General features: G+C 28.6%; 2 protein-coding genes across 2 annotated transcripts; both read left to right on the top strand.

Moving 5' to 3' along the window:
* Window positions 1–1,226: 1,226 nt before the first annotated feature.
* On the top strand, window positions 1,227–4,062 carry Usp30 (ubiquitin specific protease 30). Its single transcript, XM_076909724.1, has 6 exons — window positions 1,227–1,555; window positions 1,651–1,809; window positions 2,452–2,615; window positions 2,753–3,163; window positions 3,248–3,580; window positions 3,655–4,062. The coding sequence occupies exons 1-6, from the start codon at window positions 1,456–1,458 to the stop codon at window positions 3,901–3,903; spliced, it is 1,416 nt and encodes a 471-aa protein (XP_076765839.1). The 5' UTR covers window positions 1,227–1,455; the 3' UTR covers window positions 3,904–4,062.
* A 3,914-nt stretch (window positions 4,063–7,976) lies between these two features.
* On the top strand, window positions 7,977–15,642 carry Gle1 (Gle1 RNA export mediator). Its single transcript, XM_076909723.1, has 7 exons — window positions 7,977–8,249; window positions 9,077–9,472; window positions 12,441–12,531; window positions 12,632–12,934; window positions 14,310–14,614; window positions 14,706–15,084; window positions 15,167–15,642. The coding sequence occupies exons 1-7, from the start codon at window positions 7,980–7,982 to the stop codon at window positions 15,427–15,429; spliced, it is 2,007 nt and encodes a 668-aa protein (XP_076765838.1). The 5' UTR covers window positions 7,977–7,979; the 3' UTR covers window positions 15,430–15,642.
* The last annotated feature ends 93 nt before the right edge of the window (window positions 15,643–15,735 follow it).

Genomic DNA, 15,735 nt, shown 5'->3' on the forward strand with positions numbered 1-15,735 from the left:
GAAAAAAAAGGATTATTTAGACGAATCAATCAGGCCGTGTAAGAAAACAAAATCGAAAAGTAGAACAATCATAATCCTAAAGCAAAGCATATACCATCGAGTGTATCGTTACAAATAAGATTTATACGGTATCTATGTTTACGCAAAAGCGACCTTTTCTTCTATTATCTTTTCTCTGGACAAGGACTCTTAAATAGAAAAATGAATGAAAACATTTCAAAATATACTTTACTACTTTTAATGTGTGTACAATTGTAAAATTTAAGTATTATTTTAAATGCTATTGCACAATTTGTAAAATATATAGTTACATCTTTTTAAAACTTTTTTATTTATTTAAAAATTAAATGAACAAATAAAACGAAATGGAGTTACATGCCATTAAGAACATTTGAATTTTTGCCGCGATAATGTACATTACAAAGTAAATTGTGCGTTTACCTTGATGACAAGATTTGGTCTAATCATTTTGTCTTTTATAATATACAAAGTATAAAAAGTGCTTTAAAAAATAGCAAGTTTCCTTATAATATGCAGCACTATGCACGTACACGGTAATTTGGTATCATTCGAATCTGAATTTCTGATCTTGAGATTTACATATATTACATTTCATAGGCTATCAGCAACGTTAATGCAAAGATGATACTAATGAAAATATAATTAATATGTATAATTACTGAAAACTACTTTTGGAACGCATTCGTTTTCTTATTAGAAAAATCATCAAACAGTTTACATTCACTATTCCATAATGTATATAATTAAAATCCTATGTGATATATTCAACACCTAATATATACTTCTATAGAATAAGCTAGTAAAAAAAGTAATAGAAGAAAATATTATATAATTTTTAATATTATTTCCATGTCACTCACGAATAAAATGAAAATTAATGTAGTTTATCGGATGCAGAACCAGAAAGGCCATGTGTATTTATGACGCTGTATGTCATAAATGAAAATATCGTTTTTTAAAACACTTCTTGAATATCAAAGCGGGATTGACCATGGTTATTTTTTTTAACCAATGAGAAATAATATCACTAGATACAGCTACTTCTTATTGGTCAATCGTCAGATCACGTTAGCATTAGTGTTAGATACGCGTTTAAGTCGCTAAGTTAATTATACCCGCCTACATACACGTCTACGCCAGTATAAAATCTATACGTATATGTATACATTGTCGATTATTACATGAAAAATGGTATATAGTATACATAGTATATGCTGCACGTTGTATTTATGATGCTAGACAAAATCGAGTACTTGAATATCAAAGTATTTATCAAGTGTACACATGTATATTACTTATAATTTATGAATTATTTTAAGAGGACGATGTGCGCACTCATTAATGGATATATTTGTTTATTGAATTCTCGTGTTGGGTTAGCTTTTTTGCAATTTTTTTAAGATAATTCCAGACTTGAGCGAATATTTCAAAAACATGGACATGGAAAAAGTAGCTTTGTTAGCTAGTGTAGGGTTTGCAATAGCTGTCGCAGCATTTGTTTTGTGGGGTCCATCTCCTAAGCCTAGGAAAAAAGGTACACAGTGGAAAATATGCTATTAAACATGTTTCATTTCTAAAGGTTCTATGGAAAACACTATTTTTTTATATGTTTTCATTTTTCTGTTTTAGGAAGAGTTATTGGTATCAATAATTTAGGATACACCTGCTTTTTAAATTCTCTTTTACAAGCTTTAGCTGCGTGCCCAATTTTGATCGAATGGTTAACGATACATCGTAAAAGCAATGGAGATGTTAATTTTATTTCAACTCTATTATCTTTTTTTAGAAGTACGTTCAGATATATATATATATATATATTAACATACGTTTTTATTTTATTTGTTCTCTGTGAAAAAGATCAGATATATAATTACAAAGTATAGTTTACAACATAAAAATATGTTTTAAAGACAGAGGACAGATACATTAAAATTTTATTTATCCGAACATATTAGAGGACAAAACTGTTGATAATAGAGATTAAGTAAGTTTCTCAAGGACATTATACATGTTTAAAAAAATAATTATTAGAAAACAAAACAACTAATATATTTATATTTTGTTTTATTAATAAAAATATAGTTAATAAATTTGTATATAATCACAACTGATATTTTATGGTATAAATGTGTGCAGTCATACTTGTTTAGTGAAATTTGGAATAGTGCCTTGTGTTTAGATAACTTTTTTAAAGTTTTCTGTCTTTTGAATATCTAAGAATTTTACATTATGTATAAGCGCTCACTTTGTAACTATCGTGTATCACGACTAGCATTTTTATAAGAAATAGGTTATAGTGTAATGATTTATTTTTTTTTATTTATTTATTGTTATTAATGCATATAATGTAAACATTTGTATGCATTTAAACGATTAATATAATCAGTATTTATTAAAAAAATGTAATGTTAAAAATCCTTTTCCAATTAGAAGTAAATGGATATGGGGAAGACATATATGGCGATGTTACACCAGTTGAGATCATTTCATCACTTGGAACTCAGTGGAAATTTGCACCTGGTCACCAAGATGTGCATGAATTATTTCATGTTGTTCTTAGTGCACTGCAAGCTGAGATACAATCTGTGAATAGGGTATGCTTAGAAAGGTTGAAAGTCAGGAAATTAAACTATTATTAAATAACAGACAACTTTATATATTGAATTTTTAACTGCTTTTCTAATTTATATGATTTATATTTCTAAAATTTTACCTGTAATAATCTTTTCAGGAAGGTTGTCTGTCAGATGCTTTGCCACAAAGTCCAGTGCCAACAACGCATACAAAGAAATTGGTCTCTCCTTTAACAGTTAGAAGTGTATCTTGCAATGATATTGCATCAGCCAACAAAACTCCTAACATTCCCAATGGTTTTGACAAAAATTGCAACAATCATGTAATGTCTTCTACAACGTCCATATCAAGTATTTCTATGGCATATACTAAACCAGGCATGATCCTTGCTAGATCTTCACAGTTGTTTTCAAAAGACATTGCAGCTGAAGAGAATAAAGCATATTGTAAACCGTGGAGCTCTTTGTGTGCTATGCCATTTTCAAATGCCCCATCAATGTCTGTAAAATCGCATCCATTTTCAGGTTTATTAACTAGTCAACTACAATGCAGCAATTGTAAGTGGAAGGTTAGTTTTTATAATCTTATTACATTAGACTTTTATATAATTGATATTTTACTTTCAGAAAATAAATAAAAATATTTTTTGCAGTCTGCAGTTCATTATGAGAAACTTGAAACAATTTCTTTACCTTTGCCTCCCTTGGGTCCATATATTAAATTTCATTGCACATTGGAAGACTTATTAAGACGTTTTGTAACCAGTGAGATTGTTCAAGATGTACTATGTGATGGATGTGGAATGCGTTGTTTAGCTACTAAAACTCTAACTCTAGGTAAACTTCCAAAATGTTTATGTTTACATATATCAAGAACCACATGGAGCTCTTCAGGAATACCAATTAAAAGGGAAGATCCAGTACGCTTTTCTGAACTACTGATTTTGGATCCTTATACTTTTGCAGAAACGAAAAAACGACAACAGGTATAATATCCATATTTCACAATAAATACAAATCTTCCCTGAGCATTAATCTGAAGTAAGATGTAAATTAATAGGGTGACCCAGAAGCAACAATGTCCCTTGCTAATACAACAACATTACAAGATAAGCACAAATATCAGCTACGTGCAATCGTAGAACATCGCGGACCTGTTGATTCTGGCCATTTTGTTTGCTACAGACGAGGAAATAAAACCAATCAATGGTTATATACTTCAGATAATGTAGTTGAGAACATATCCATTACTGAAGTTTTGTGCGCTACGCCATATCTTCTCTTTTATGAGCGAATTAATAGTATATAAAAATAGTTAGTAACAAATTTCAGTAATTATAAGAAAAATTTAGAAATACAAGTATATGTAGGATAATTCTAAGGGAGATGGACTAGATAAGTAACTTGCAAATCAAAGATCAGAAATTTAATATGTTGATACAGTCATACTTATACGATAAAATGCATCTGTGAAAAAGATGTTCGAAGCTCTAAGTAATTTGGTCATTCAATATTCTTGTACTTTGTAAGTTTTAAAAATTTATGTTTTAATTTATAATTTTGATGAAAAAATTATCATTTTTAATTTTAGCAAGGACCAAAATTTTGTTACGTGGTCATAAGAAAAATAAGCTTATTTTGTTGTCTAAGTAGAAATTTGTGACATTCTCGAAAATGAAGCTTTAATAATGTATAGCTATAATTCCAGTCTAAAACAGTGATGTTCTAGCTAACTACAATAGTGTCAATAAATAGATGATTCAGGATAATAAATGGATCACATTTAGTTGCTAGTCATGGACCATCTGATCTGTTTCATTCATAGTGTTGTTAGTATAACATCACTTAAATCTCTATCAAATACAATTATATAATATTTTTAAAATTTATAATAATTTTAATAATTTTATTTGTAATTATTGTTGTGTTAATTTAGAAATTGTGAATTGTTCAATCTATTTTTAGCAAATAACAAAGATAGTAGTAACATTAGTGGTAAAAATAATCTTTCATTCTTTTTTTTTAATAGAACAAATGTTCCGATAAAAAATATTCATTGTAGTCAAAATTAATGAAAGAACCTTCTTGAAAATGGTCCATCTTATCTGTTTAGTGATGGAACGATGGACCACAGCCTAAAATTTTATTTGTTTTTATAGTTAATTATGCTTGGTCCATCTTTCCCTGTATTACCCTATGTATGTAGACAGACATGGATGCGCACGCATACTTACACACAAACACATACAAATACAAAGCTATTAAGCTAACTGAAACAATGTATTTAAATAATGTAATTGTTATAATGGAGTTGAAGAGACTGAATGTGTTTTTAATGGCTTCTTCTATATGTCTCTATAGTAAAACTAAAAGTATTTCAAACTATTCACTAAATGAATTGGAGATATTTAAATATGTGTATATGGATTATGCATTACAATCACCTTTATTCACGCATAAACGGTACTTACAAAAGAAAAATAAAATATCTTTTACTTTGTAAATTTGGTTCTATGATTTTGAGATCTAGTTAAATAATGTACAATTTGTTATTTTTGTTTATCTTTGTTTTAATATCTTATCTATCTTAGTAATTTATGTGTAATAATACATTGACACTTAAAACTAGAGATCATAGGATAATATAGTTAAAATTTATAGAAGATTATATTAATTGCTTAATACATTGCATAAACTGTAGTAATGAGAATAGATATGAAATTGTGCCAAATCAAATCATTTATGCATATGGAGCAAATTGTTGCTTGTAACAATAATAATCAGAGGGTTGGACTTTTAGGTCATTAATTTAATTGAAACTCTAAACTTTGATAGATTTTGTTATTATGTATATAAGGATAAACCATTTAAGACCTTTTTCTTTCAACTTATCTGTACATATGAATTAGTAGTTGTATTTAATAAATATTTATTAAATTATTTTAATTCATTTTATATATACCATAATTGTATATTATAGTCTTCATATCATAATTGTTTTAATAATAAAAAATTGCATTTTTTATGCATAATGATAATACTAATACCATAAAAAAACAAAAATTACCATTACATAGCAAATAAATTAACAGCTTTAATAGTAAAAAAGGGTACTTTCAAGAAAATTTATGAAATATTCACCATAAATTATTGCATATATTGTATTGGCAAAAAGGTATTTTCAGTTTTGTGCTGCAAAATAAAACTCATTTTTTATATACAAAGAATAAACTTTAATCGATTATATATTTTCCATTTTTTTCAATGGTCTTTCGCCATCTTTTTGGCAACTTTATGATTTTGCACTCACGAAACGTCTGGTCTTTATCAGCAAAAGACTGAACCAAGTGTGATTTCAGGTCACCATCGTTAGTGAAAATTTTACCATACAAAAAGTTTTGCAAGCTTTGAAATAAATGGTAATTGGATGGCGCCAGGTCAGGGCTGTATGGGAGATGCAACATCGCTTTCCAACCAAGCTTCAATAATTTCTCACGAGTTACAAGAAATGCGTACGATCTTTCATTGTCATGGTGGAACACAATTCCTTTGCAATTTGTCAATTCTGACAGTTTTCCTTTGATTGCTTCAGCTAGTCTCATCAGTTGTTGACAGTAAACCTCCGACTTGATCGTTTGGTTCCTCGGAAGCATTTCAAAATACACAACACCTTTGTAGTCCCATCAAACTGACTGCACGATCTTTTTCTGATACAATTCAGCTTTCACAGTGGTTTCTGCTGATTGGCCATGCTTGGACTATGATCGCTTTCTAATGATGTTACTGTGGATGACCCGTGTCATATCACCATTGATGATTCGTTTTAAGAAAGGGTCAACTTAGTTACACTTGAGATGTATATCACAAATATTGATTAGTTGTGTTAAATTTAATTCTCTTTTAATTCATACAAAACCCAAATATCAAGCTTTTTAACGAGTCCAAAACATTTTAAATGATTTTCAATTATTGTGTACGATACGTTTAAGCTTTATGCAATCTCCAAGACAATTATATGACGACTTTTATTTTTTATTTAAACTTTTTAAACCAGTTCTAACTAACTGTGCTTTGTTATATAAACTTCATATATTTCTTTGCTTTCTTTCCTTTACGGAAAGAAAAAAGTAAAATATGCTGAAAATGTTCGTTTTTGCACTCTATGTTAAAGTTGATCACAAACAGTCACAACACTATCTACGTGTGAACACCGAAAATACTTTTTTGCCAGCTCAATAACATCTAATCAATTTGAAGAAATAAGTTAAAAAAGATGTTCGAAGCTCTAAGTAATTTGATTATTCAATATTCTTGTACTTTGTAAATTTTAAAAATTTAGTTTTACATACTGTGCACCGAACGAAATACATTTATAAATAATTAATAAGTATAGGAAAGTTGTATGGTTTTAAATTTTATTTCATAAGTTTATTTTTAATAAATTGATTATAACAATGTGTACCTAAAAGATCAGTCTTTGTATCATTTATATTATTTCAAGAGAACTAAGTTAGTTTATAACTATGTCTATTTTCCATGTAATTTTACAAATTATTCCCATTCTTTACTTTTTTATTGAATAAAAGTACAATTATACTTTTATAAAACAGTAAAACAGTTATGATTACAGGTTGGTAAGAGTCCCAATTAGTAATTCAAGCAGATCTCCTAAATAAAATCTCCTGAAAATAAATCTCCAGAGAATAGCTGTAGTTAAATATAAAATCAGCTATATAGTTATATTCGACTATTATGAAATTTGATTAACAGATCTAAGTTGTCAACAAGATTTACTTCCAAAATACGAGTTCAGCTTATATACAGTAGGACTAGTCCTAAACCATAGAAATCAAAATTTTATTCCAATTTTTTTGCTTATAGCCCCTAAAACTATGACTCGATATGAAAGTGATAACTACAAAATTCTATAATTAGCGATCAAAGGTAACTTATTAATCGATATCTTTCAACAAAAGATTATGAGTTTTTGAATCTTCCGCGTTTTTTTGCAACCCTATAGACCCCATATCTCACCAATCACTATACAACCTATTTCGACGTCGCTTTGCCTGCGTGAAAATTATTGTCACGTGATTCTGTTGTCTGCTCTGTGTGTAGTCTGAACTCTAGACACAAACAATTCGTTCGGATATATGGAGAGACAGCAAATTTGTTGCTTATAATAATAGATTCAGTAAAACTTTGTAAATATTCATTTTTTCGAAATTTATTTTTCTAAATTCTATTGCTTTCTATTTTGCAACAACAATTACAAAAATGCCTCAGTTTGTAGATACTAAAGAGAGTAGTACTGTAAGTATATCTTAATAATATTAATTCTTAACTAGTTTATAATATCTTTTAATTCTTTGACAGGTGCAAAACATGGATGATGTAGCCCCTGATTTTGTTTGCCTAAAAATATCTGCCTTGAAGAAAGTTTCTCGTATATCATTTGGTTCTGATTTAACGGTGAATAAAAATCAATGTAAAAAATCTGAAAATATTGAAAATGAACAAAATTCTTGTAACATTACGGTTCCACAAAAATCAATTTCTTCACAAAATAGTGAATCATTACAGAGGAACGATGTTATGTTTTCAGTCAAAAAAATCCTTTCAGAAAGTGAATGTCAAAGGAAGGAAGAAGTTCAGGTATTATAAGTAAATTTTTATTCTTATAGATACATGTAAGATAGTAAAAAAATTTTTCATAAGAGTGCATCATTTATTTTCTTCTTCTTTCATTAAAACATTTTTATAATACAGATAATAGAGAAGAAAATCGGATTATACGTAGCTTATTAGTAGTTGTTTAGTAGTTACAAGTTCCATAAATTGCATGAGAATTGTGTGATAATTTGATCATTTGAAAGAAAACTGTGTGCTATATTTTATCAATATATGTTATATACTATTGCTTAAACTAATTAAATCCTTAATTATATTTATTGCATAAATAATTAAATCCTTCTTTCATTTTATGTATTTTGATGCATATATATATTTTTTAGAGTTCTGCCTTGCACAATTTTCAAGTTCCTACCAGGGTTATTATTATAGCTGATTTCTTTGGTATTTGAATTTTGAGAACTTGTACATTATACCATTATTATCATTCTGATATTTTCAAGTACTTGTAAGACTGATTATAATTCAAACTTGACTTTCAAATTGGAATAATCAAAGTCGTTATCTTCATTCATTATTTAAGTATAAAACGTTTGTTATATACTTGAGTTCAGATTAGAGAGAGAGGAAATTTGATCAAAGGATTAGAAATGAAAATAGTATATGTTTATTAATTTTATATAGAGATTATTGCGAATAATCTGAGATAATTTGCAAAATTAGATCTCTGTATATAATAAGAGTCCTTAAAGTGCATATAGTATGTTACAAGCAAATATTCAAGAATTTGAGCAGTTTTTAAACAATAATGAGAAAGAAATTGTAAGATATATATTTTTGTAATTGTTTAGAAGCAGATTGAACGTCATTGGCAAAATATGCAAGAGAGTGAAAAATTTATACAAGAGAATATTAAAAAAAATTGTTCGGAAATGGCTGAAGAACGTGAGCGCAGAAGTAAAAAGAATTATGCAGATATGCTAGAAAAAGTAGGAAGTGCAGAAAAAGAAGAAATACATAGAAGACATGAACAGCAACAAAAAGATGAAGAGCGCAGAAAAAAAGAAAAAGAGTTGACTAAAAAAATAATGAATCTGAGGGATGTATATGGCACAAAATATCGTGATTTTATAGTATTTTTTGAAAATTGCAAAGATAAGGATTCTATTACTACAATATTATCAGCTTATACTGCAAAATTAGAAGAATTAGACTATCAAATGAATATTATAGATGAAAAAATTAAGGTAAGAAACAAAAGGCAACACTATTAATTAATATATGTATATTGGATGAGTCAATAAGGATTGTTATCTCAAACATTAGTTATTTGTTGACATTATTATTGCAAAATATTTCGTACAAAATATCAAACATTTTCTATGAAATATTTGTAATAATAAAATAGCTCTACTTAAGTAAGTTTTTGTCTATTTAATTGTCCAAGTTATCAAGGTGATTCCGATGCCTTTAAATAATACTGTATATCTTATTAGTACTGTGATGAACCAATTAAAAAGCGAATTCAATGAAGATGAAAATGTACTAAAAATAACTGTATCAAGTTTTCACTAATATGATTTAATGAACATTAGCGGTTATGTTTATAACGTTTACGTTGTTAAGTTAATGCTAAATTCCTTTGAAGTTTTTTCAGCTGTCCATTTTATTAACCCTGTATTTTTAAGGATCTTTTATTGGATATTCTGATGAAACATTTAATATGATAGAAATACATTCAATACATTTCTGTTGTAATTTTGAAGTCCTGAAAACCTAATTTGAAGTACTTTTACTATAAATTATTATTATATATTCTTAAATTAATATTTTAGTCAGTTATAATACAGCACTAATAGGAGCTACTTAAAAATCTTACGATTACTTTAATATCCTGAAAAAAATGAAAGGCATGCAAGAATTAAAATAGACTCGTTCATATAAAACATTTATTTCAGATACAATAGGAGTTCTTATTGAATTATTCCTTGTATGTATACAGTGTGTATCGTTTAATAATTTATAAACTGGAGGAATATATCACAAGGGATCAATGTTATTAGAAAAATGTTCTAATAGAAGTGGTTTGGTATAGAGATGAGTACTTGGTAGTGTAATAATATTGGTTGTGATAATATTTGTTGAGGCAAATGCTAAATTGGGCTATATACTATAAATAAAGATTGAGTTTCATATTTCCCTGCGTTTCTTAGAATTATACGTTTAGTTTTCTATTTATGCTAGCAGTCGATTTATGAAATATCTTCAGTACGTTAAAACAATTTTTTAATTTTTTTATGTCATTTAATGTAGCTAGAAGATACGACTATCCGCGTTCAGCTGGTGATAACATGGGTAAAAGATATCGAGTCTCATGAAAAAAATTATTTGCACCACCAAATAGCCCTCTCTATGTTAAACAACCTTTGTATAAGAATATTTTCATGATAATTTTTAATCTCGTTAAAATATTGCTATGCGTATGTATATTGTGTTTACGTATGTATGTGCAAATGAGTGTGAATGAGTATGCATGCACAAAGTATCTGGCAATATGCGGATAATTTTTAAAGATTTATTCAGTACCCAAAAATAATAAAAATGTTTATCCAAACAAATCTCTTGTTTTATCTTGTTTACGAGATACGGTTGGCTTCGTATTTGATTTTTTCATAGGGGATGACTGTTTTATTTTTAATCTGAGATCTGTAGTAGAGTATTTGTAAAAAAATCTTACTTTTGAACTACATTGGGTAAGCAGAACACATACTAATCCATTATCCAATCAAATGCAATCTCGAAATTTTCAAAATTATTCAGTTTTGTAGGAGCTATCTTGACAACCAAATAGAACGAAAAGTTGTGAAAAAGAATCATACAATACTCTTGTACGTTTGTCCTTGCAACCACTTCATTGTGTATTTTGGATGATTCCGATACTCGTGATTCATTTTTCACTTTAAATGCGATAAATTGTTAAAAAAAATCATAGAAGATATTTTCCTTTATAAAGAATGAATCTCCAAACAAATTTTCAAATTTCTAAAGTTTTTCATAATCGTTTAAATGATTAAAACTTGAAAAGAAAAAAGGCAACGTTGTGCAATAATAGAACAATCTTAAAAAAAGTAAACTGCAAGGCTCCAAACATAAAAGCTACATGATTTGTACCATTTTTGGAGAATTTGCTTATCATTTTGACACTTGGCTTACATGCATATATTTTGTATCTCATTGTTGATTCTATAGAATGGATAAAACTTATGTAGTGAAAGAATCTCATTTGAAAATTCTTTACCAAATGGGTTGGGTAATGTTAATATACTGTTTGAATGTCCTTTGTTCTTACTTTTCATACTCAATACAAAACTCTAGCCTATAGGGATTATTTTAGTTAGTTTGAGAAACCTATACATTAAATTCATACCAGTCACTTTTAAAATTATTAGTAGTAACCAATATACAATAATTCGTAAATTTCATTTTGTATTTTAGACTTACTTCTGTACATACATATAGAACAATTTGTTGTCCAATTTTTAAGGGTATTTGTTTTACTTGTATCAAACATTTAAAATATTTCCGCTGTCATTGAAGGTAAAAAGAATATGTAGCAGATCGAGTTATAACAAAGAGGAAGTTGCGAAGGATACTGTAAAGAGAAAATGTATTTCAATTGAAACAATGTAAAAATAATAAAATCTGATAAGAATAATAAAACAATCTATTCGCTAATTAAAATGCCAACCCACTTGTATTAGTACCTTTATGCATGCAGTAAACAATTGATTAAATGATACTTCTTTTACCATTTTCATAAGTTTGATGATATAATGGGATATAACACAAAGAAATGAATTCAAAATGCATATTGCACTATAAGCTACAAAAATTAAATTCTTTCATTTATTGTGATTATAATGAACACCCAACAAATTGATATATTATACTTCCTCTGTTTTATTATTTGTACATTGTTCCAATTTAAATTCATTTTTTGTTTTCCAAGATCACTTCACAGGATATGATCGTTGGAATACCTTGATAATTACTCATTTTGAAGGTGACATATAAAAGTATTTTAGTCGCTCTATGTTACTTTCAATAGCAACGGAGAAATAATTTAGATGTTCAGTTAAATGCATAAATCAGTTCTGTGTATTCGTCTACGATACTTTTCAAAAGCAGAAAAATACATATATATTTTATTTGTAGACAGGTGAGGTAACACCTAATGATCTGAATATTATAGAAACAATGGTTCATCATATTGATGAAATGCTATGCATGTTTAAGTCAGAAATAGGTGAGTCATCTTTTATATTAAATATTGTTTTTTCTTTGAAACTTTATATAAATATTCAATCTTTTGTACGTTTTATATTTTCTTCTTTATACTTTTTTAGATAGGATAAATGCCCAACGTAAAGTAAGTTTAGCTGAAACGGAAAGTACGATGCAATCACATATACGAGTAGAAGAACCACAAAGGCAAGAACTTACGTGCAATCAACCAGTTTCAGAGACAATTCAATTTTCGGAACATACAGTCACCAACGATGCGCAAAATAATCAGAATGATACAGAAAAAAATGAAGAGAAACGAGAAGATGTACAAACTGAAAACATAACTTTTTCAAATATTCCACAAATAACTTCTCCAACCATTAATACAAATCAAAGTGTGTCAACGACTGAATCAGATAAAGGTATAGTAAAAATCATAACTGTAGTGTATTTAATGGCAGATAATTGTTCTACTCATACCAGTCCTAAAAGAAAGTTGTTGCTTGCTTGTGTATGATAAAATTTAAATGCCTCGAAAAACTTGCAAAACATGATAATGAAGTACAATTAAGCTAGTTAAAAATAATGGGACGTTTGTACATGTTCATACTTTTTGAGCTTGCAAATTAAGCATTTTACAGATTTTCTTATCCTTTAAATATGGTGTATCAACAATCAAATCCAATAATGTAGGCATAGAAAGAATCAAGAAAAAATGAAAATGTAAATTTCTTTTTTTTCATTTCAATATCATGAAACTTACATTGCATTCCACTCCCTTTAAAAATTTTGCACCTTCTTAATCCATCAATTCTACCATTTAATTTTAATGGTTCACAATGTACAATTCGTTTGTGTTGTACAACTGAAGTTGTACATTTTCATTTATGATTAGTCATAAATGTGGCCATGTTCGAATTTGTTTAATCAAAAGATATCAACAGTTTGCCTGTAAAAATTTTTTATACAAATGTCATTTCCTCAAAGCATATAGTATTTTGTCTTAAGTATTACTCTTTTGATAAGGTGATCTCGCACTAGATGCAAGTCCTCTGTTTGCACAAAATGCACAGGATGTTTGAATCTCAAGTATTCCCTAGATAGGGTTGACTCATACCAAATGCAAGCATTTCTCTATTCACTGATGAATGTTTTATCGTGACACTCTGTAGTTTTGTATCATTCCATCATGATGTTAATCTACATACAGAAATTACGAGCTAGACTCTGGAAGCAGACCCTCAAAGTGTACTTTGCTACATGTATACTTATCTCGTACCAAGGTTTCTTCGAGGCGAGATTGTCGCAAGATAAACTAAAAATTAATAGTTTTTTGACCTTTTGACAGTTTCAAAGATACTTCGAGGGTCGTACTTCACATCGTTTGGACATGTATAGCTATATACAGACACTGCAAAGCAGACTCTAAACAATCTCAATCGGATTGGTTTGCACCATACACGAGGCAAGCAAATGAGCCAGGGTAAACTCACTGAAACTCAAAAGTGACCTTGTCTTACATTCATACGTCTTACATTCATCGTGCGTGTTGCTTCGATATGGAGGAAACCTCAGTTATGTTACTTGTACATAGTTTTAGTCCATAGATCAAGTTTGGGCTATTAGACATTTGTGGGACTCGTAATAATATAGAAACAGTAGGGTGAATCCTTTGGGTTTATCTGCTGTAGAGCTCTATATGTACTAGGAACTCGCAATAATGCAGTAATAGTAGTATCAAATATAATGCTGTAATTTATACCTATAATTAAACAGTGTTAACTATTTTGTTTTTAGATCATCTTTATGAATATGTTGATAAAGAATCGTTACAAATATATATGAATAGTCAAAAGTTTTTAAAACATTATGTACAAACTTTCGATGAATTTTTACAATCTCCAGTTACAAAAATGTTTAGATTCGAATGCCAGAAAGCAATAAATATACCTGTAAATGCAATATCTGGTATTAACGAACAGCATTTGAGAGACAAATATGAAAGATTGCATAATCTTCTTGCGGGAAAGTGTTGGTCAAATGCTAATCAAAATCTACATGGAGCAGCTTTTTGTAAAAATATTTTAGCTAAGAAGATAGTTGTATGTAATTTGCTAAAAAAAAGATTAATACTCTCATACGAGATATGTGAAATTATAAAATATTACATGTATATATAATTCGTTTTAACAGAGTCAAGGTGAAACACTTGTTTCAAGTAAACCAAAAATGGCATTTCCAATTGCTGCTGTGACTGTAGCTCTTTGGAACGATCATGCCGACTTCGGTGATCTACTTTTGGCATATTTTCATACTATGTGTCCATATACGGTTCCTGTTTTTCTACCGCAAATGGTGGGACAATCCAATGAAGATTATTACAAATTAATGGGTTATAAATATACTGATGATGGTACAGTTGAGAAACATGATAAATTTTTGAAAAGAATGTCTGGTTTAATGAGATTATATGCTTCTATTACTATCACGCCGCAAAGAAAAGGGATTACTAAAGCTAATCCACATGGACTTCAAAATGCATGGCGATGGCTGGCTGCTATTTTGAATATTGGTAAAACATCAATCCTTAAGAGAAGATACATAAAAAATTTAATATGAAATTTTTATAGTAATCGTCTCTAACCATATTTCAGAGCCAAGAAAAGAAATATCAGATCTTTGTGCAACATTTTTGTTGGATATGCTTGAAGTTACTGGAAATGCAATGCAGATTGCTTATCCGAAACAATTTCACAAACTGTTAATTTTGCTGTCCGAGCAATATTATCCCCGCATGCAAAATGTAGGATCTATAGGTGGTGGTCCGTTGGTAAGACTCGAAGAATTTCTAAGGAACAGTTTAGCAAAAAGTTCTATACCTCCACCAGATGGTCTACTTCCTCCAAAATTTTGGTGATTTTAGTATTGTTTAATTAATTTTTAAAACCAGCATCACGTATAAAAACGTCCTAAATTTCTAATTATTAGGTAATTATGGATATATGTGAAATACAAGATATTTAAAAATTTATAAAGTAATTTTTATAATGTTCATCTATGCTGATGAGAACTGCAAATTAATCTATTGCAGTGAGTTTACTCGTGAAAATGTAGGTCGTGTAAGTTAATAATATCTATATGGAATGTTTGACTACCTATGGAAAAAATTTTAAAGACTGATTATTGAAAATTGCGTTGTTGAAGTTTTGTTTTCAAGAAAATA

Source organism: Xylocopa sonorina, chromosome 2, assembly GCF_050948175.1.
Source record: "Xylocopa sonorina isolate GNS202 chromosome 2, iyXylSono1_principal, whole genome shotgun sequence".
Classification (NCBI taxonomy): Eukaryota; Metazoa; Arthropoda; class Insecta; order Hymenoptera; family Apidae; genus Xylocopa; species Xylocopa sonorina.